General features: G+C 25.2%; 1 protein-coding gene across 3 annotated transcripts; it reads right to left on the reverse strand.

The window, feature by feature from the left end:
- Positions 1-1,624: 1,624 nt before the first annotated feature.
- On the reverse strand, positions 1,625-22,888 carry LOC114125993 (autophagy-related protein 13 homolog). Of its 3 annotated transcripts, none has more exons than XM_027989844.2 (6): positions 21,795-22,888; positions 15,285-15,621; positions 10,815-11,169; positions 3,156-3,336; positions 2,552-2,939; positions 1,625-2,368 (listed from the first exon to the last, which is right to left on the reverse strand). In XM_027989844.2, the coding sequence occupies exons 2-6, from the start codon at positions 15,438-15,440 to the stop codon at positions 2,075-2,077; spliced, it is 1,374 nt and encodes a 457-aa protein (XP_027845645.1). In that variant the 5' UTR covers positions 15,441-15,621; positions 21,795-22,888; the 3' UTR covers positions 1,625-2,074. The 3 variants fall into 3 exon arrangements, with proteins under 3 accessions (XP_027845645.1, XP_027845646.1, XP_050055511.1); XM_027989845.2 differs by having other exon boundaries at positions 2,561-2,939; positions 21,795-22,885; XM_050199554.1 differs by lacking the exon at positions 21,795-22,888 and adding an exon at positions 15,788-15,896.
- Positions 22,889-24,331: the final 1,443 nt, after the last annotated feature.

Consider the following 24,331-nt stretch of genomic DNA (forward strand, 5'->3'; position numbering starts at 1 on the left):
ACTCATAAATTTCTGATGTCTTTAAAGAGGGAATTTAAAAAGTTGCTGAAAGAAGAAAAATATGTATCAAATTTAGTATAACTTATTAGATATGTTGTATAATTGTATTTTTATTGATACCTAATGTTCTTAAATTCTATTGAATCAGTCAGTACTATTTATCAAGTCTTTCAGATTCTTGAGTATTAGTACCTACCCTACTTGAAAACAGGCAATAGTGGTTTTTATTTTTCAAGTAGTTTATTCATTGTAGTTTTATTTATTTTGACTTAATTAGTAAAGAAGTATAAGCACACTGAAATCAACACAGAGGAAATAAGTAAGGTAAAGACAAAATTACATACAAAATATTAATGTTGTTTTGTTTATTTATTACATACTACCACGTATTGTGGCAGCTATAATCTTAACATGTGAAACATAAATTCAGAATATGTTTAACACTTTAACTGTAATATGTATAACATTTGAATTTTATAAAAAACAAAAATTTTGTATAATTTTGTAACAAATCAATGATTATTTTAAAAAATCTGGTATAGTGTGATTAGAAAAAAATAACTGAATCAAAAATAAGAATAATAAATGTTACATTTTATAAATATTTGTCTAAAACAATGATTAAAAAACCGTATTCTAGACACAAATAAATGTAAGCATCCATAATGTGTTATTGGTTAACAACAGTAACAATTGACTATAATTTTAAATAAAACATAAAAAAATAAAATAAAAAAAAAAGACTAAAATTAACGAAAAACGATGAGAAACAGGCAACTAATATAAATATACAAGGTTATTCTTTTATCAAACATTATTCATTATTTCATAATCTATGAAGATTTTTTGAAATATATTTTTTACTTAATTTTCAGTCAAAATAAAACAATGTTATTTTTAAGTTTTTATTTTTTTAATAACAACATACATTTTTAAGTTTATATTTCGAAGCAGAATATTTTGATACAAAAAATTGAAATTAAGATGAATAGTTTATAAATATAAGTATTAAGTTCAAATATTTAAAGTTATGGTGACAAGTAGTACAAAGAAACCATGCAAAATGTTGGAGTTTATTTACAACTGCTCCACCAACATTTTAAACACTTATAACTCATAAACTACTTGTACAAATCTTGATTTTTATAAATTGAAATATTCCAAATAATATTTTACTTCATAATATGAAATTTGAAATGTATATTGTCATTTGAAAAAGTAGGTAATAAAAAATATTTTCAAAACATTAATAGATTTTGAAATAATTAATGTTGTTCGATAAAAAGAATCACACAATATCTTCATGTAGTTTATGGTTTACAAGTTAAGTATTTTGTTATTTAATAATTTAGATATTTTTACTATTGAAGTATTACATTTGATAATCATGGCTAAATGGATTAGATAAGAAATATGACAATTGAATACATATAAGTAGTGAATAATTAATTTTTAATCTTGACCCTGTATTGATTAGAATAAAATAAAAACCAAATTTCATTTTATGAGAAACAAATATTAATAATATTATTGAGTACATTTTATTATAAAATATGTATAAAAGTTGCCTATTAACACAAAAAAAAAAAAAAGAAAAGAAAAAAAGAAAGAAAGAAAAAAGACAAAAAAGTTAAATAATTATTTATTATTAAAGGTAACATTATGAAATAAACAAACAAAATAAATAAAAATTAAAACTAAACCTCATTAAACATAAATGCAAAACTTTATTATTTTTATGTTTAACAAAAAGGAGGAACTTTCAGGCCTAAGTGATTTTTAGTGACCACACCCTACGCGAGGATAATAAATAATTTATTAATTTATCAATCATTGATCAGTCATTTGCTTAGAAAATAAACAAAACAGTAATGTTTTGGAATTATTTAAAACTTTGCTATAACTTGATTTTATTTATTTTATAAAATATTTTAAAAAAATAGTACATACATACATTATATATAAATATATATGTATATGCATATAAAGTACATATTAATTTTTGAGCTTCTTACTCATTTTGACAGTCAGTCTTGTTACAAACATAACGGAGGGTATATGTTTTTCAATTATTTTATTCACTGTCATCATCTTTGTGGCATAAGTCTAATACTACCCTGTCAAATTCTTCCATACGTTCATCAAAACATTTAATTTGTTCAACAATTTCGGACAGGTGGTTGTAGACATTCAAATGATCAGGACGAACTTTTAATGATGGAGCACCAAGAAACTTTTGATAGAAGAGTGCCAATTCAATGTTTGGATTTGAATCAGAAAATGCAGCAGGCTTAAATTGTAATGGATTGTTGTCACAACTACGTCTCCGACAAAAATCTTCAGGTGATTGAGGTTTTACAGACTGACCCTAAAATTATTAAATAAATATTAGCATAAAAATATAGATAATGAAAAAATAAATTATTATTCTACTAAAATATTAAAATTAAATAACAAACAAACACCAGTAAAAATCAATTCCTTTTTTTAATTTCCCAATGTTAATGAAAAAAAAAAATACTAAAGTAAAGTTAGTCATTAATTAAATTACCAATTCTACCAAAATAAAATCATTGATGGCCTCATTGCTGGATGTATTCATTGAATGGTTGAGTTTGTTTTTGTTTTCAGTTGAAATGACATTATTGGCAACTCCAGTGCTCACCACCACACCATTGCTTACTGTAGAAGTCTTGTTATTTTGAATAGAAGATGTTATTGAATTATTATTTTCATTTGTTGATTCTTGAACTTTTTGCAATTGATTACTAGGTACCACGTGTGGTTGCCAATATTCAGCTCGTTTTCTGGGTTTTATGAATGTATCTTTTGGAAACTCAGGAATACGGTATAAGTTAAGGTTTTTAACTTTTTCTTCAAGACTGTCAGAAAAAGCACCCACAGTCCAATCATCCATGATGAATGTTCTAGACTGATCACTAAATTTAAGCATAATTTAACATTAAATTATATTACAATAACAAACAACAGTTGGAATATTAAGTAGACTCCAGAATAGGATAATAATAATTGTTTTTATTATTATTTAGTTTTTTTTTCATTAACTACATAAATGGTTAATTACACATGTTCAAAAATAATACTTTATTCTGGAAACCACCATAAATGAAAATAAAAATAATAAAAAAACATACATTGGAGTTTTGATAATCTGGTTGTGCCGTGGGCTATATTCTTTTCGAAAATGATCACTTTTCAACATAATTGGATCTTGTTGAGATGTTAGTGTCATAGAAGTACGGTAACAAACTGTCACTTGAATGGTCCCGATAGGCATTGACACTTGGCCAATTTGTAATTCTTTATATTCTTTTCCTGTAACACATTTAAAACAAATCAACATAAATATCAATTTATCATACTTAGTGACTAGTGCATATGATTTTTTTGGCAACCTTAATTTTCTTTTGTGATATTTTTGTATAGAATAAAGTATTATAATTAGCGGCCGATTTTATATGCATTTTGTATGTTTCTTTTAACAGTTCAAAAAATAGCTAGATAAGCTACAAGTTTGAATTATATGGTAAATAGATGTGAAATATTAAGTTTTATTTTACATATTTTTACATACTTTACCATTTTTTTATATGCAGAGCATATTTCTGTATTTAATGATTTTTCTTAGCATATAGACGATTTTTAAAAATATAATATATAATATGTAACAGATTTACAGTCATATTTAGAGTAAATAGAATTAACGAACATCATTTAGCCACACACCAATAAATAAAAAAAAATATATTTTCGTTATTGCTTTTTCAGATTGAAATTACAATACCTATATCGAAATTACTATAAAAAATGAATCATACAATATAATTTTATGTAAAGATATTAAATAAATAATGAAATTAGTCTTTTTTTCTGAAAATCGATTTTTTTTAAACATTTTTAAGGTTTTTAGAGTATATAAATCCGGGTCTTAGTTATAATAGTTATAGAAATATATGACTTTTCGTTATATTATTGTCTTGAAACGTAAAATTAGAAATAATTATTTATACGACATAAATACGTATAGACTATTTGTATTAAAATCGAATAATAGTCTAGAAACGAGTACGAAGACTAGTCAATCTTTAGTTGTGTTAGTATACTATTGTGTAACGTGACCTCTAAAATCTACGAAAACAAATTTATTGGCAACAATTTGGATGCACTCCGGGTCATGACATTGTAAAATTATATATTATATATATATATATTAAACATAAAAAAGTATAATATAATAATTATTACATGAACCAATATTAATTTCAAACAGTAAAAAATAAAGCTCATTTTTCCTTTTTATAATATTCATTAAACTTATTCATAAATCAAAATACATGGAATAAATAACTGGTAAAATAAACTAAGCATAGGTATTGTGATACCATATTGTAATAAATATGATCTTGATGCCAATTTTCTTGACTAATACTGATATTCTTAGTAAGATACAATAAATCGTTAAAACATTAAATCAGAACCTATATTTATTCTTATTACAATATAATATAGATACTATTAACATTAAAATCATACAGTCTTTGGTTATAATATTATTATGTTTAAACATATTAGCGTAATATACTAATATGCAACAGTGCAACACACAGCAAATTCTTATCGAGAACATGTTATTTATATCATTTAAAATTCACAAGACTCTTGCAAGAACTATGTCAGAGACAGAAAAAAAACATAACATATTCCTTGTTTTGTAATGCATACATAATTATTATGCGTGCATATTACCGAGAAAAATTATAGATATATTAAGCATGCTACAATGTTTTTATTATGTAAGTGTTCTTCGTTAAAACGTTTTTTTTTTTTTTTTTTTTTTTAACGAAAGGCAATTAAAATACAACCTCTGTTTAAGGGTTTTTTTTTTACCAAAAACAAAACTTACGGTATCAGAAAAATTATAGAACTTGTACGTTAACGTTAAGTTATCTATATTCAAATCATTGGTGATGAAGTATTGTAATTGAAAATTATTCGAAGTATGTATTGATTATGTTAGTGAACTTGACAAATTATGTGATTTTGTTATTTATATTTGTTAAATATTATTCTAAGTTAAAATTATATAACTTATAAGATAAATTACGTCAATACGCCACACACTCATTGGCGTAGCGTATATAATATTATATTATCAACACTAACACGAAAATATGAAGATCTACACCCTCTTCAAAACTCCAATAATAAAATTGAGGTATAAAAATAAGGTTGACTATTGATTTATTTAGGTGAACAATTAAAAAAAATTTCTAGAGTTGTGAACAAAACATATTGTATAAGGTATGTGTTTATTAAGTTTTAAAGAAATTTCAAAACTGTTTTAGAAATATATATAATATATATATGTTTACATTTTTTACAACGTTTGCATAAATTAATCAAAAAGTTTATAAGAGATTAATAGAAAAAATAGCATGTCATAATAAGTGTTACTTATAACACGAAGTCTGTAAATTATTTGCAGTATAAGTTCAATTAAATGATTATTGGATTTAATAATACTTTATCGCATATAGGTTCAATATCTCATCATAATAAATGTATTATTTATTTAAACTGAAGTTCGCGGTTTGTACATTATAAAATGGTTCTTGAATAATATATTTTTTTACAGCATTAACTTGTATTTTACATTTATCTGTAGTACTATGTAATTTGATATTAAATTCTCGTGAAGAAATCTTGAATAAATTTAGCTTAACTAACAAATAATAATAATAATATATAATATGATTAAAAGATACGGTAACAGTTTTATATTTGTACCTAATATACCTAATACTCATAGTTTAAGTTTGGTAGGGTAGAAACCTAGAGAAAAGCATCTGTTCATCTAGGACGCTACAAAATGCAAGTGAAAGTGGAAACGTGTCATAGTGACATTTGACCTAATAATGAGTAAAACACATCAATGGTTAAATATGAATTATTGTTCCACGCGTTTTTCGTCAAGTTAGAATTAAAATTAAATCATAAAATTACATACATATTCGATATTTGTATGGTCAGTAGTCAGTACGATCCACCATGCAACAACGAATAAAGGTGTAAAAGTCGGTTAGGTTTAATTGAATTATATAAAATTGTACTTTCTAATTATTACAATAATAAAATAAAAATTGTTAATAAATTAGGTATCTATTCAACATAATAATTTTATCACAAAATATTTCATCTAAAAAATTAAGTAAGGTTTACTTGCTTTTTAATTAAACAATGTTAATATTATACATATTAATGGATAACAGTTGTAATTAGTTTAGTTAAGAAAGAAACGTTTTACGATTAATATAAAAAATAGATGCCTATTTTAAATTTGCAACGAAGAAAAAATATGTAACCCATCGGAATAGCGTCTCGAAGTACTCCGATTTTATTTTATATTTTTGTTAAAGTTATTTTAGAAACATTTATTTAGGCACCAGATAAGCTTTTTATTTTTTATTTATTCATACACAAATCTAAAACTACTATTTAAAAACATTTAAACAAATTAATACGTTCTAAGATTATAATTTAAATATAATTTTAATTGTTTTTGATTTGATTAAGGATACAATACACATACATTATACAATACATTATACACATGTGCCTATACCGTGGAAATGTTTACATAGAATACATTTTTACTCATCTTAATATTTTTAATAACAAAATAAGTTTAGTAAAATTATTGATACAACATAACTTTTAAAACATATAAATCTAACATAATGTTTTATACGAGTACAGAGTATACTGTTCTATTACTTAAACGACGTAGTAACCATTGACTAATATATTATATATCTGATATTCGTTGAAGTTTAAAGAATTTGTTATTGTTTTGAAAGAATTCAACGTAAACATAACATTCAACATAACCGAAAAAAGAATTTTCTGAAAAATTTAGATTATCACAGATATTTTTAAATATATCTCATAAGCTATTTAATAATTGTCAATAATTAACTACGTCTAGATGCTACGCAGAAGGTGATTCAGTTTCAAATTATTTTCCATTATTAACATAGTTGACTAAACGTTGAATAATCTGTGATTCTGATTAATGAAAGACGGGAGTTTAAACCAGAAAAACGTAATAATTTATTATAACAAAAACGGATGGTTTAAGAATGTAAAATAATATTGCGGTATACCTAAGACGAAATAAACAAAATAGTTAAACGTGCTACTAATATATGCGATAAATAATTGCTCTATAAATTTTAAGAATAATAATACATTCAATCACCTTAAAGAATCAATCTAGAACAAGTGACTTACCCACAAATTAAATTTAGCTTAAAATGATATGAAAAATGGGATAAAAATGTATAATAATTAATTAATAAAATTATATTAGATACATAGTATTAATAATATAGAAAAAAGTAATATTACATATTATAAACACGAAAACATTTTATGTTAAGAAAAATATATTTTGATGTCGGAATGTGTTATATAAATATGTATATAAAGTGCTTAATAAAGCAATATATTTTCGTTTAGATGTCAATGCTATTTATATTTCATAGTATAATTTTCATTTGAATGTTGTTTAAAAGTGCATACCTAACAGGAATCACTAATATTGACATACCGGTTTTCGTCACTATTAATATAATCACGTTCACAGTTCACGTATAAATTTTATAATTAGTCATAACATTAAAATATTTAAGCAGAATGTTCTACAAAATTATAATAATATAAGTGACCGTATAGCTTAAAATTTACTCTTATTAATATTTCAAAACATAAAAAACGAGAAACTGGCTTCTGTTGTATAGTGGGTCTTGTGAGGATCTTGTTTTTTTAATCATGTTATAAAATATAAGGCATCATACTGGTAATTATACAATTTAAACATAAATTGAAAAAAAAAATAAAAAATGATAGTGTTATTTAACGTATGGGCTATATATTTTATGTTCCCCAATATTGGGCCACGTCCACAATTTTTTTGTGAACAAGTCAACAAGACCTGACGGACATAATAACTGCTGTTCCGTATCAAAAGAAAATGTACTGATGACTAATCATTAAAATTTAGGAAAAAGCCCCTAACCACATTCAACGCAAAAAAAACCCCGTACCAACTAAATATATTATTCGTATAATTATGATATACAAATTAAACATTGTAATTATTATATAAAATAACAATATGCATTACTTATAATAAAATATACAAGTATAGCAGCAATCTGCATTTCACATTGTCAATAATAATTGTTATTTTGTCATTTAAGAATACCATACCCAACTGTAGGTATAGTACACACAAATTTAAAATAAACACAACAATAACTGTGTGAACCAAAGTACCACATTTGTAACAATAAAATGTTCAGATCATAAGATACTAACACCAATTTTAAAATAAAGTCAAATGTCAATGACTTTTATTACTATATACTTTAATTAGTTTAATCTCTTATATTTCAAATGTATATTTATACCTATTATAGGTAGTTTAAAATGTTTGGCGTATTATTTTATTAAATTTTATTATATAAAAGTATATACAAAAGTTTAAACGAATATTTTATATAATATATTATATATTATGGTTATAGATACCTATGTCAAAAAAGTGTTACATAATTATATAGAAATAAAGATACATTGTAAAATTAAAAATTTAAGTGTTTTATGAATTTAGTTGGTACGGGACTCTTTTTTCCGAATTCCAATCATTAAGGTATCCCCTGAGCCTGAGGTCAATCATCATTTAAGTATATTATCTTAAAACAGTCAATAACTAAAAACTACTCGCTCGAATTCTGTCGTCAAAATTTTCAGAAAAATTAACTTTTAAATAATATACAGAAAACCTGGGTTGTCATTTGTAAAATAGAAGTTTGTATCTTCTTCACACATATGCTACAGTCTACACAATACACAGTCTCTATACATATTTGTATATTTAAAAGATCAAAAAATTATACTTTGATAATTACATCGTTCTAATTAGACCAATTTTTCTAACAGAAACTACCCTTAAAGTTGTAGATTGAAGCAAATGTTCTACTTGATGACCTAACTTGGTTACTGTAGAACATTTCTCGCTCTACTCAAAATCTAAAACTAGATTCAAAAATATACAATTAGAGCTTATATTGTTATTAGTTCTTTTTTCTTTAGTATACCAAACCATTTTTAAAAAATATATATAATTTATACATTAAAGACTGAAGCGATTACTTAAGGCTTATAAATACTAAATCATAATTAGATCAAAAAATCATTATTTACATGTACATTTTCAGCTCATTTAATACTTTGTTTATATTGTAAATAATCTATTTATACAATAAATGTAATACTACTTATATCTATAATTTTTCTATTCTTTAAGTTCAGTTATTCAAACTAATCAACAACATTGACATGTTTGTTGAATAATAATTTTAACCATTCATAATCGCATAAGAACATACTTCATTATTATTATTAACATGGAGACATTTTTATGTATTATTGAATAAACTAGTCTTGAGATATTTTAGTTTTAGTCATATTTAACTAAATAGTTATATGTATAGTATAGAAACAAAAATAATTGAAAGGATTGATCTGCAAGTTGTTATTGTATCAAAATAAAAGTCAATAATGAAATTGATAAACAATACATAAATGATTATTTAATTTAACTGTCTTTAAAATAAAAATTATTAATTTTAAGATCAGATATAAAAAAAATTGTTTAAAACTTTATTCTAAAATTACACATATTAATAAATACAAATATATAGCTATATGTTAAAATCTGTGAAATAATGCATGTGAGAACAAAAAAAAGAACATTGTTAAGAAAATAAATATTAAAATGATTTCAAAATGGCTAATTATGATACCGACCAAAATAAATGAAAAATCAGTAAAATGGGTTTTAACATTTTTACTTAAAAATGACATTGACCTCTCTTTTAAAGTCAAAGAAATAAGAATTATTCTTGACCCTCAGTGTATATTTCTATCCATTTGCACAAGATCACAAATTTACATTTCTCAAGGTAATCAAAAGAACCAAATATTGTACACGATTATAAACGAAGATCTACTCAGAATAAAAATTTTGAATTAATTAAAAATCAAAAATTAATTCTAATAAAGCATTGATTATGTAAATTTAGAAGTGAGCTGAGTAAACACACAGGGACTTAAGTTTCCATCTGAAGTACTTGATTGAGTTAACTTTTTTGAACTATTAAAAAAATCATTATCAAATAAAAATATAATATTATAATGAGTGTTGTCCATTTAAATTCATACGTTTTGACATTAATCAATAACATTTTGCTTATAAAACTTGATATACATTATTATTATACTTGGCCTCCAATCATTCTTATTTACCAATAGGTATTATTAATAATCTATATTAAATTATATTATATTTATTACTTATTAGTTATAACACTCGTGATAAATAATATTAGATAATTAATACAATTAATATGATATCATTTTTTTCTTCTACAAATAATAACGATTAATAACAATATACTACATATTTTATAATTTTTTTTTTATAAATACATATTTATTGTCATATTAAGATTCAAATATAAATCACCAGATTATTAAGCCAAAATTTTTTACTACCTAACAAACTATTAGACTTCAAATTATTAATAATAGGGTCCCTAAATTATTTAACAATAAAATTATGAAACAGTAATTTTAAAGATATGAAGGCCGTGAATCTAAACAAAATGTTGTATATGATTTAATAGTTCTTTACCAGTTAAGAATATAAAACACCTTAATTTACTTACCAAGAGTATGGACTTGAGGTTCTCCAGCATAAATTCGATGATGAATTTGAAAAGAATCATGGGATTGTTGCCTAGAGTATCGATACGCTGGTATTACTCGAGAAACTGACACTAATGATTTTAATAAAATTCCTAATCTGTTATATAGAGTATAAACTAAGTGTCGAGAACAAAAGGGATCAAAGACACTTTCAGCTAATAAACCAATACTCCATGTTTCTAATGTCATCGTATCTCCATCAACAGTTTTCAAAAATATTTCAACGCATAAAGGAACAGCATCTACAAGTCCATTACTTAATGCTAGTTTTGTTTCGGTTATTACATCTGGGATTTCTTTTATTGCAACATTCATCTGAAACAAATATTTAAAAATAATAATTATTAGTATTAACAAGTTAATACTTAGTATTTCTTAAATAATTTAATGATTTTATAATATAATTATTAATTTTGTTACTAATCATTAACTTAGGCATACATTACTGATTTGTTTTAACTCCAGTTTTAACTTTCATTAACTATTCACATGTTTGAATATTTTAATTAGTTTAAATAACTTAAAGCAGATTTTACTCAAAATAGATATGCATAGATGAAGAATAGATAAATAATTTGTTTTTTACTAATATGAATATAAGAACGTTTCCCTTGCAGTTTACAGCGTCAATTATCTAAATCTCAAAGAGTCAAAGATAGTAGACATCTAAACATGACATCACAATGTCGTGCTATTTCATTGTTAGACACTGTAGACCATATAGGGAAACCATACCTTAAGATTGCTATCTTATTTATAGTATCAACTTTTTTTTTTATCGGACTTTTTTTACTCATTATGATCATCCTAATTTTTCATAATTAATAAAAATCATTCAAATTCTTCCAGCCAAAATAATGTTCAAATATAACTTTTATGGACACTTAAACCCATATGCAATAAAATTGTTAATATTAAAAAAAAATATCTCAACTGAGTAGTTAAAACATTTTTATTTTTTTTTATTATTTAAGTAAGGTTTCAACAGCTGTTGTTATTACATAGACATACAAAGATAATATATTACATTTTTAAATACTTCCAATCAATTTTCTAAATTTTATCAATTTTTTTTTAATAAATATTATCTTAGGGATTATTTTAAACATTTTATTTGTTAATGAAAAAGATATTTTTTTCAATTATAATACATATTCTGGTTATGTAATGTAAATATAATTGCTACTTTTTCTATCTTTTATGAGATCTATTAATAATTATTATACTTTTGCAAGAACATATAATAAAACTAATGAGTAACTTGGTATAAAAACAAAATCGAGAACAAAATAGAATAAATTACAATACTTAAATCTAACTAAACACAATATAATATGTCAACGTAAAATTGAATGAACATTTTTTTTATATAATATAATTTGAACAAAGTACATTCCATACAATAGTATGTGAACTTGTTTTCAAGGATTTTATACCTTGCTCAACAGGATTTAATAAACTAGATATAATTAAGTATATTAAAACACTAAAAAGCAAAAGCAATCAAATTCCAGTTTGTACTATACATTTTTATAATAAATAAATAATATATATTTATTTAAATTAATTTAAAGATATTTAATTAATATTCATAGAAGGGTCTATTAATTGTTTAATTGTTGATTAAAATTAAAATATTATATTATAAGTAATAACTAAAAAAATAATATAATGTGATTGATTTTTTTTTTTTAAGTTCTTTGTGTAAATTATACATTTTTACATGTATTTTAGGCATAAAATCATTACTGTTATCATTGGGAAATTTAAATATAATGTAGGTATAATATAATATTAAGTATATTTGGATTTTTAAGTGAAATACTAAAAAATTAAGTTACGTAAGTTTCTTACGGATTAATCTAATTGCACTAGTCATTTAGATTTTAGGCAAATATAACGAATTAAGTAGATAATTGTAATTTTAAAATGTTGATGAAATGATTATTTATTTATTTAATGAGAGAAATTATAACTTATAATCATCAACATAATTAATATTATGTTAATAAAATTGTTTATGTTGTTAATTTGAAATAAAATACATATAATCATTAAATAAAGACTAAAAGTCTGTTTAAATTATTGTAATACATATTGAAAATGTTTTAAACATATTACAATACTTAAAAAAGGAGTATGTTATGTAAAATAGATTACTTAGTACTAGTATCATGAATCCATATTATATTTATTGTAGTTGTAGAAAATAGGTTTAAAGATAGTGCAAGTAGGTTAGTAGAACAGCATAACAATTTACTGTAATAGATAATAATCCAGCCACCTTGTAATATTATATAAGGGGTTTTGATTTAAATTAGGAAACTACTATTTTAAAATAACTTGTGTTGATAAAATAAACATGATGATTTTTATATTTTATCAGTGGTACCAATTATTTGGTACGAGTTTTTTTTTAAAATGGTTGTCAAATATCCATTAGGCCATACAATGTTTAATTTTTCAGATTAATAATTAAATTCAAATATATTATACATTTTTTACAAGCAAAGAATAGCAGTAAGATATTAAAGTTAATAGTGTTAAGCAAACTATATTAAACTTAAGTAGTAGTTCAACAAGTACTATTACATTGTACAATATAGTTTAATATAAATATTTTTAAGTTTTTTTAGATTAATATTTGTATTTAAAAAGGCAAAAAATATTAAATATGCCATTTTAGCTATGTTGACTTCTAAGACTTCAAATTTAATATAATAGTAATTATTTAGTTTTCTTTAAACTATATTAAAACATATTAGACAACTTTTCATCTAAAAAAAATTTGTAATACATTGCTGTTGTATTAATAATACATAAATTACATTTTTAAGAAATTTAAAATAACCAAATCTTACTTAAAAATGAAAAATTTTATAGGTAATTATATTTAATTTATTGCTGACTTTTGATCAACAATAGTTAATATTTTTTAAATATTACTTTACATAGTTTCCAAATGTTTGATTAAATTTAAGATTTGATTATAATAAAGAAAAATAACTGTTGAAAATAGTTTTTTAATTAATTAAAGAAAAAAATGTATCAAATTAAAAAAGCAACAAATAATTTGCCAAAATGTATTCATATTATGTTAATAAACATCAAATTCATCAAATGTTGTATTTTACTTAACACTAGTACACTGTCCATAATCCATATTAATTAGTCATATAATATGACTTATGCGTTAACTAATTACATTTAAATACAGAACATTATCTAATCAGTTGTTATTGTTTGTTATCTAACCATTTTAAATGTAATAAGTTTTTCTAATATACCTATATTTAAGCTTTAGTAATCTTTCATATAACAATATATTAAATTAGGTGTTTCAATGTCAAATAAAATAATTAAATTTAAATATGTAGGGGTAAACGGAAGTTTTGCCCACATAAAAAAAAAAAAAAAGATTACGGATGTTTTGTCGGTCATCCGGCATACTTTGATAATCTAAATACATTAATTTCTAATGAACAATTTAATGTTTAAATGACAATACTACAAAATGTACAAATACTAAATCAATAATTATACCTACAATATATTAAGTCAACACAAAATGTCGTAAAAATTAATAAATTTAAATTAATTATTGTAATACTTACATAAATTATATATTTATTTTTAGGTCAACTGGCTGATGTTTTTTTAATAGCATAAAATGTCATTATCGTCATTATATTTAAATCCTGTACAATATATGATTGTAATTTCTAATATAGTGTTTAATTTTAATTTATTAACTTTGTCATTTAAACATTAAATTGTTCATTCAAATTTAATGTATTTAGATTATCAAAGTATGATGGGGACAAAAAGTTGGTAGACGGGTTTTTCTTTTGATGAGGGCGAAACTACCACGATTCATGTAGGGATCTACAATGTAAGATACCTATTTCAATATGTTAGGCCTGTTAGGTATAATCAATTGACTAGTTTCCTAATTTATATTATAATGTATCTATTTTAAAAATATTTTTATAACTATCAATGAGAATTAGTAAAAAAGCTGAAAGGAAAATTTAATTTTTGGTTATCACCAGGACAAGATAAAAATTAGATTTTATCAATAACATATAAGAATTATACTCTGAATTATACTTATCAAATTATTGCATGTATTTTGTTAAGTTCTTTAGGATGCCTTGGTAAAATTACCTTATTAACTATATGAACACATTGTCATACACATTTATTATTCTAACCCATAGCTTTATTGAAATGTGTACTAAAAACAGTTACTCAGTGATTTTTAATTATCACAACTGAGATAATAAATTGCTAGTTTTATTTATTTAAAAAACTATTTACTAAATTAACTGAAATTGTATTAATATTAAATATAATACAATATTATATACAATGTTTATTTTACATTAACTAAATTTATTTTATAATACATAACTTATAATAATGCTTACCGAACTATTTTGATTTGTACAATAAGTATGCAATTTTTCACCCATTCTTGATTGAACAATTATTTGAGCTGATTTCATAGTCATAAGTTTAGTTAGCTGTTCCATTTCTTGCCTTTCTTTCTCAGCTGAATCAGTTAATGTTCGTGTATCCACCATTGTAATTTTTTATATTTAAGAAATGGTAGAAAAAAAAATTAAAATTGAACTATGAACACTTATTAACACCAATTTAATATAAAATTCACACATGGACAAACTATTAATAATTTTGAACATTTAAATTGTCTTTGTTTTAAAATTATTAGTTGCGTCACATTTTTCTGCATTTTGCAATAATCTGAAACATTTAAATTTAAATTAATATTTTTTTTTTGTTAAGATCATTTGTTACAATAAAATAATTTAATATAAATCTTAGCCTAAACCTATACGCCTATTGGGAAAGTTTTTAATTTTCAGATACTACTAATTTTCATATTTTGTACATATTAAATAATACTTACATTATTTATGTTACATATCTATTATCTATATAGAATAATCATAGTCTTTATAATAACCATAAAATCATTAGGGATCTAGCACAACTACTGAGTATTTTTAATCTTTATAACTGAATTTTATATTCATTTGATATCGTAGCATAGGTTTTGACATTAACCACTATATAATAACAGGTTGAAAGGAATAATTTCTTTGATAACAAATTTGTTTTTGTACACTTGTACATTATCAATTTATATTATTACACTTTTTATATGAAACACCTTTCATTATTACTTATTACCAATGAGCATGTATTAGTATATATAATTTAAAAATAAAGCATATTTATTGCAAAATCTTTAGGGACTATATAAAAGTAGATTGATTATAATTTAATATTAATGACGTAATAGCCAAGTTCAAAGAGAAGTTAATTAACCTCAGACTTATTTATCTTGAAAAAAAATACAAATAAGCAAGTACATAATATATAAAATATTATAATTAGTATACAATGTATAAAATAAGTATCTACTCTTAACAGGTGAACAACATGTTTATGTCATACTAAACACAAATCACTAACAACATAATATAGGTAAACTCCCGGATAAACTAATGGTACCTATTTATTTCAAAATATTTAGTGGGCAATTATAAAACTTTATATATATTTTAAACAAAATTATCAACTTATTCATGTTATTTTATTAATCTGATACCTAAATAAGTTTAAATACACAAAAAAATATTAAATTGTATTCTAAAAACAGTTGAGAATCATATAAAATAGAGTTATAATACATTTTTGTATATAATTTTAATTATTCAGTCACATTGATAGATAAGGTTGATTTTCATAAAAGTATGACAGATTAGTAAGACTCATTCATTTTTCGAGTTATAAAATTAATAATAAGTAGATATATTAATTAACTTATATTTAAAGATAACGTATAGATATAAAATCCGGTATATACTAAAGTAATTAACAAATCAGAATAGAACTTTTTAAAGTGTTTTGAAAACAACTTTGATAACTAAAAAACTAAATAACAAATAATACTATACCTACCATAACTGTACAAAATAGCATTATCAGTATTGAGAACATTCACTAAAAAAAATTCTTAACCTAACCTAACCTGAATTCAATTAGGTGTTATGAAGAAAAATTAACATATTCACATTTTTTTTTTAATGAATAGGGCCACATTAACTTGTCTATCTATATATACATATATATCTGAGCGCACAGCAGTACGCCAGGCCACGTCCAACAATGACAGTGTATCTTTATACGAACCAATTCGCCCAGTTTTTCTAACCCATATATCTCTGTTTCCTCTTAAAATATACTTTTGAAATTTAAAACACAGATTTATCTTAAGTAACTTAGGACGCTGTAAGAATATGAGCCTTTAATATTGTGTCATTTCAAAATGGGAGGATGTCAACATTTGTAATATTGTTACTGACTCATTCATTCACTCACTTAACATCAAAATTATAAGATACTTCCTGTATAGATAGAAACGTGAAATTTTTTCAAAATTAATGCTGCTTTAGAGAGTGTTTTTCTAAAAGTGTGAAGTGGCGTGCTTGGCAAGCATTAACGTTTTTTTTCAAATAGCGTTACAATATCAATATGGTAATAAGAAATTGTTTGTAATTGACTTATATATATATTTATAAAACATTATAATGTTAAATTTATTTTATTCAAATACAAAATATAATATAATTATTCAAATACAGAATATGTTAATAATATTCGTTGGTTTACAGACAAAAATTTTACGTAATAACGTCATAAGAAAACATTGATGACAAATTGTATACTTTTTTGAATTGAATGGAATTATTATCATTATTTTATATAATACAAAGAAGGAGTTACCGAGTTACCGAAATAGCCACGACCCTATCGTGATCGCAAAAAAAAAAAAAAACAATTCGTCCACGATGCTGAAGCCCGCAAAAATTAATGATACCTCCAACAAAAATCAAACGGTGAAAAAAAGCCAAGTTTACTATTTTTAATTCATAACCTCACTGCACTCCTACATCAAAGAGCAACATTCCTCTTTTATTTGTATTGTTTAATACGGTTTAATACTTGGCAAATTTATGAATGAAGTATAAAACGTTATTATTGAATGTACTCACTTATGACTTATGTGGGTGATGGGGAGAAAAGAACTAAGGAAAAAAAAAGATTTAGATTTCTTCTCAATAAAGACAGTAAATCATAGAAGTGGTATCTACATTGCGGTCAAGTCTAGTTTATGCCTCATTCAGAAACTGGCTAAGTGTTAAACAATACAAATAAAAGAGGAGTGTTGTTCTTAAATGTAGGAGTGAAGTTGAGGTTATGAATTAAAAAATAGCAAACTTGGCCACAATGTAGATTTCACTACTTTAATTGGCCAATTTTTTTGGGAGGGAGCCTCGGAGGGAGCAGTTAAGAACTTGGCTTTTTTTCACCGTTTGGTTTTTGTTGGATATATAAATATACATAAAATGGATTTTTATAATTTATTATAATTTATAATAAATATGCTATTAAATATGTAATTAAAATATTTGTACCTATACATTTTTTATTATTTAGCGTACACTTAAAATTCTTAAAATTGAACTTAGTACAAATTATAATAGATATACCTATATCAAATTTTATAAATAAAATTAAAAATTTAAGTGCATAGGTAACACATATTACCTCTTATAGTTTATAACAACAAATTATCCATATTAATTATTCTATTAATCAGAGTGAACAAACTACTCTATAAAAGGTAGGAAAATATGTACAAATATTTTGACAAGCAAGATTAGAAATAAGAGAATTTTGATTAATAATTCTTATAATTTCTTAATCAATAGCACAAGATCTGTATAGTTGGTATAATAATAGATTGGACTAAGCTGATTTGAAATGTCAAAATCCATGCTGATTGTGTAGAATTAAATAGGTACTGTTGACAATTTAGATAAATACCAACACAATTTTTAAGATCTTAGGTGAAGCACTGTAATATAAAACAATAAATTGTAACAACTCAATGAATCCATGATTTAAAATCAGGATAAAATATACAGTTATACTTCCATTATGAGGATGCCAAATCTGAATGTGAATACATGGTTAACAATTATTCAGTATAGGATGAATTTATTCTCTCAATATTTCTAACAGAATTACTAAAATTTCCACTAAAATTTTAAATTGCATTGAGAAGAACCTTAGGTATATGTGTCTTAGTGTTTAAATTGTTCTAATAACATGAATACAATTAAAGTCATCGGTTTGAGAACCTAAGGTTTTTTTTTGATTTAATTATTAAAATTATTGGTAACTACTCCGGTAACTACTATCCAAAAAATTAAAATGCTACAACACGGATAAAATTCTTCCAATGTGATTTATAATATTGATAATTCTAACATAAATACCGAAGGAGTAGTCATTCAACGCATAAAGATTTTAACTAGGTATAATACGAGGTATAATATTATGTCTATCTAAGACAGAGACAACCACAACATATGAGAGTATGGTGTCCTCTTAAATAGGATAAGAATCAAATTAAAATAAATGATAACAAAAGATTAAATTTTTTCTAAGTATTTCTTCTCATAGAATTTGAATAACAATTTACATTTTTCTTTAATTACAATAAAAATTTAGGTAATACAATGTTGACAAAAGACTTGAATACCTAATTTATAAAACTATTTTTTTTCTTTATTAAAATATACAATTGTTTAGAATCCTTTAAAATGAGTGATCATGAATGCCTCAATAAATGCGCTCTTTCTGAAAACTATTTTATTACATGATGGCATATATCTTAGTTGTAAATTTTTATAAAATATTCTATAAAATATCATTCATCAATGGTACCTAGTTTTTATAATTATTTATATTTTTTATTAAAAATTATAAAAATAATATACAATTAAGTATATTTTTAATATCTAAGTAGGTATTTAAATTACTTTTGAATAAATACTGTACTATATTAACATTGTGTAGGTACCTATGTATCTATTGAATCTATTACATAATAAACCAAACATTTACAATATTTCACCTGTTTATAAATAATGTACACTTTCTTTAAACTCAACTAATATAAATTCCACAATCAATAATTCTTATGTACTAATTATTTTCTCAAATTAAAGTTTGATATCAATAAATAGTTTCAACTTTAAGTCAACCTTTAAACTGGTCAACTTACTCCCTCCCTTAAAAATGTACTCATTATTCTACATTATTCTAGTTCATTACAAGCATTGTTTACCATGGCTTAAATATTTAAGCCATGATTTATACCAAGAAAAAAAGGTGATTAAAACTTGTTTAGTTTTTATTCTATACCTATAATTTAATCTAGGTATGATATTAATGGCTTAATTTGATTTGAAACTTATAATAACAATACAACGGGTATCATAATAAAGGTAATAAAACTATCTAGATTAGATACCTATTATATATTGATAAAGGTTACTACTTACTTAGAATTATTTCTTTATTTTACTAGTTTTGATTTTTTAAACTTTATAGACAAATTTTTCTACATTTATGCAAGTTAATTTTTAGATGATACATGGTTTTAAATTTATAGATATCAGCATAAAATTATTGTAGTATATATTATGCATTCATACAAGGTCACAGCTGTGAAAATATAGTTACCTACCTATTTATATATCACGAACAAGGTTATATGCAGTTTGATATAGGTAGTAGTCGGTAGTAGTTAACTTAGTGCTTAAATCACAATTTATAATAATGGTTTCTTCATTCTTTTAACTAGATTTCCAAATGGACTGGGAATTAAATCTCATGTATAGGTACATTTAACTACCTATCAAAATACTTAAGAAATAAAAATGAAAAATCCAAACAGGTAAACCTAAATTTTAGGTAGGAATGGAATAAGATATGCATCATGAGATACGTATCACATTTAAACTTGCTTTTTAGTAATACACAAAGGGTGAATTTAGAATACATAATATAAATTATTTTTGTAACTACCACTCAGATATTTCTTGAGATATTTATTTGTAGATATTTTAGTTTTTTATTAAGTAGTTATAGATAGGTTTCTTTTTATATTAGGTAACCAGATATTTTAAATAAACATAAAAAGTTATATATTAATCTATTTTTTTCACCAAACTTTATTTTATCAAGCTAACAGAGATTTAGTTTATATTATCTGAATAACAAATTAAAGTATTTTGTATAAACGAATAACTTTTAAATATTTTTAAGCAAACTGATATTATAAAACAGTTAAATAAAAACTATCTATAGCTTACAGTGTTTATACCAATTAACCTAAATATCACAAGCTAATATCAGTTTAAAACATAATGATAGGATCAAAGTAGGTAGGTAGATATTGTATTGTCATTCAATAGAACTATGTAGGGAGTCGTGAAATCAGCTGTGCCGTATTATGTACAGATTTAAAAAAATGCATTGAACACAACATGTTGTGCAACAAAAGTACTATCCAATGGAATGCAAGTATTCTAGGTATTATATTTTATGCCAATGTAAATAATGTAGGTAAACATTATACAACCGTGATTTAAACTAATGTACAATATTAAAACTTTTTACTAATACTAACCATTGAACTTATTTTGAAATTTTGTTAACATATACTAGGATCATTACTCCATAAAAATTACATAATGATAGGTATTATTTCGAAAAGTGTGTAGGGAGAATTAAAATATCTAACATTCCAGACCCTCCAAAGCTGTATAGAATTGATATAATAATCTCAGGAATTTCTTATTCTACAGTAAAACATTCACCAGACGTGTGGGTAGTCATCTGTAGGTCTTGCAGAAAGCATCTACCTACCTACCATCTGTTTTGTTTATTAAGCTATTTTAGCTCAAGCCATAAAAGTAGATAGAAACGCACATTTCTACAGTATATATAGAGGTAGGTACTATAAAGACGGAATATAAGGGTGATGTACTCACTCGTTAACGTGTATCAAAGTTATTAGTGTTACAGTAGTTAATATTATTGTAAGGTACGCCACCGAATCAGAAGGGGTACGACGGGAACGACGACTGGCTTTTTGGCGCCACGACAGTCGACGACACGCACGCAAAACATGTAGACGGCGGCCGAACGGTCGAACGACAGCAGCCTGCTGTGGGCCACACTCGCACTCGATAACACAAAAACACTTTTGGCAGCGGAAACGTGTGGATGTGAATTTGACCGCGAGTCGAACGAAAATAATTTAACAAGCAAAACGTCACACCGGATTGCACACACTGGTCAGACGGTGTCGTGTACGCGCATTTAAAGTTTGAACACAATAATTCGCATGTGGATTTACGCGGTATCTTCGCTTGTAGTATATTCCGTACGGTAGGAAACGTGAATATCCTTGTAGGACTTGTGGCTGATGTCACTCGCGTTATCACGCTTACGATTATTATTATTCCCGCGTCGTTTTTAAGGCGTGATCGTCGAATTTCGGTTTTTGTTTTTTTAAAAAAAAAAACGACTAATAATAATAGCGACTGATAGATACAATATTATTATTATATACTCGATTATACAATGTACGCACAGTGCACGGACGGGCGGCGGCGGCGGCGGTGGCGGACGAGGTCTAGACGGTCGTGGAAAACACGCTCGTTTGCGCTATCGTCGTCGATACAGACATACGCTACACACAATTGACAATTATGTTACACGCGGGTAACCAAAGTGCGCGCGTCTGTGGTGGGGGGGACGGGTATCGGTATACGGTTACGTGACGACGACGGTGGCGGCGGGACCGGGGAACCCAAGTCTGCCGACTGGGCGGGGCATGGAGGCGAAATAAAGGAGGAAAAAATAATAGTAATATTGGCCAGCGCGACGGGCGGATCCGCAGCGGAACGCGTGACGTGGTGCATACCGTCGGGCATGTGGAAATTCCGCGCGAGCCGCAGACGATCACGCTGCTCCAATCGGTGGCCGTTACGTCACGCGGTAAATATGTTTTCGCGCGTGGTGGTCAATGGTCTTCGGTCACGAACTCGAGCGACGGCCGACGACCACCGCGGCACAGCTCGCTTGTCGCTCGAGTACTGAGTAGTAGTCGAGCCGATTTCCATTGCCGCCCGCGACCACGAGGCCGATTCAATGGTCTGTGGTCACTCGCTGCTCCGTAATATATTAATAAAATGTCCAAGTCGTGGTAGGTACAGAGACAGTGTCTACACGAAACATTATACTGGGCGGTTGTAATAAGCTTATACTTGAACTACTATTACGATATTTTGTAAGTACATAAATATATATTGTGTAATGGTTATTGTCAAGGCCGTATTTAGAACTTTGGCGCCCCTAGGCAATGGCATTCCTCTTTTAGGGGTAGGGGGGATCCGGCGTTGAATAAACACGATTAGAAAAAGTATAAAGCGTTTCTTACTGGAATTTAATATAAATTGTATGCATTGGTCTACGATATTATAATGGCGTAGAATTCCGCATGATTCGTACATTTATAGATATTACTTTCGCATCACTTGCAGATTTGCAATAAAAATTATAGGTGTATGTTATTTACCTATTTTTTTTATTTCCACCTGCATGTAAAATGGAACAATACTTACTAAATAGATAATAATGTATAGTAAATGAATACATTAAAATTATATTAAAATTAAAGTAGTTGGTACTTGGTTAGGTTCGACATAAAAGTATACTTCTCTCGAAGTTCTTTATTTTTTCAAGAGGAAATTTCCCTCGCAGGCTAAATCTTAAGTACAGTAAACTGATAATTGGTCCTCATCTTTTCGAAAAGTCGGAACACAGCGTACTTGTAGGTACATTAATTGTTGATAATTTTTTTTCTGTGGTAGATTTTATTTAAAATATTTTTAATTTTTTTGTAACGGTAGATTTAAAAGATGGAAATTAAGATATCGTCTTATAGTGTCACTAATAAACCAGTGTACCAGCAGTTGGTACGTATTTTTTAGCAATAAATAATTACTTATAGATTAACTATTTTTAAATATAATAATATATTGATCTTCATTCTTCATCTATTAAGTTGTATAGGTGATTATGATGGAGGGTCAATATCCGCTTACGGCACTTTCGTAAAACCCTTGAATACACGTCTGTCACGCCTAAGTATAGTATTATCAATGATTATACTATTATGGTATTTATAATAAATGGTATTATGTACACTGTACATTCACTGCCACATAATGTTTCGAATCTGTAGTTGTAAACAAAATAACCAGATTATGACGTTACAAACTATAAGTAAAACTCGTAAAATGACGTATTAACTCATAACTGGTTCTGAGATCCGATCGCAGGGGATAAATTACTTCTATTTATTATTATTTATTTTGTATTCATGTGTTGTAGTTTTAAGTTGAATTAATTTATTAAAATTCCTGAGTGGGGAGGGAGAATGACTGCTAAATTATTTTGCATCTATACTTTATATTCTTATAACTATAGGTATACTCATATTAAAGTTGAACGTTAGTGG

Source organism: Aphis gossypii, chromosome 2 (assembly GCF_020184175.1).
Source record: "Aphis gossypii isolate Hap1 chromosome 2, ASM2018417v2, whole genome shotgun sequence".
Classification (NCBI taxonomy): domain Eukaryota; kingdom Metazoa; phylum Arthropoda; class Insecta; order Hemiptera; family Aphididae; genus Aphis; species Aphis gossypii.

Coding starts and splice junctions, on each gene's coding strand:
- LOC114125993 (XM_027989844.2), bottom strand. CDS start 15,440: ATGGTGGATACACGAACATTAACTGATTCAGCTGAGAAAGAAAGGCAA. Junction 11,170..15,284: donor GTACAAATCAAAATAGTTCG/GTAAGCATTATT, acceptor TATTTGTTTCAG/ATGAATGTTGCAATAAAAGA. Junction 3,337..10,814: donor ACCTCAAGTCCATACTCTTG/GTAAGTAAATTA, acceptor AATGTGTTACAG/GAAAAGAATATAAAGAATTA.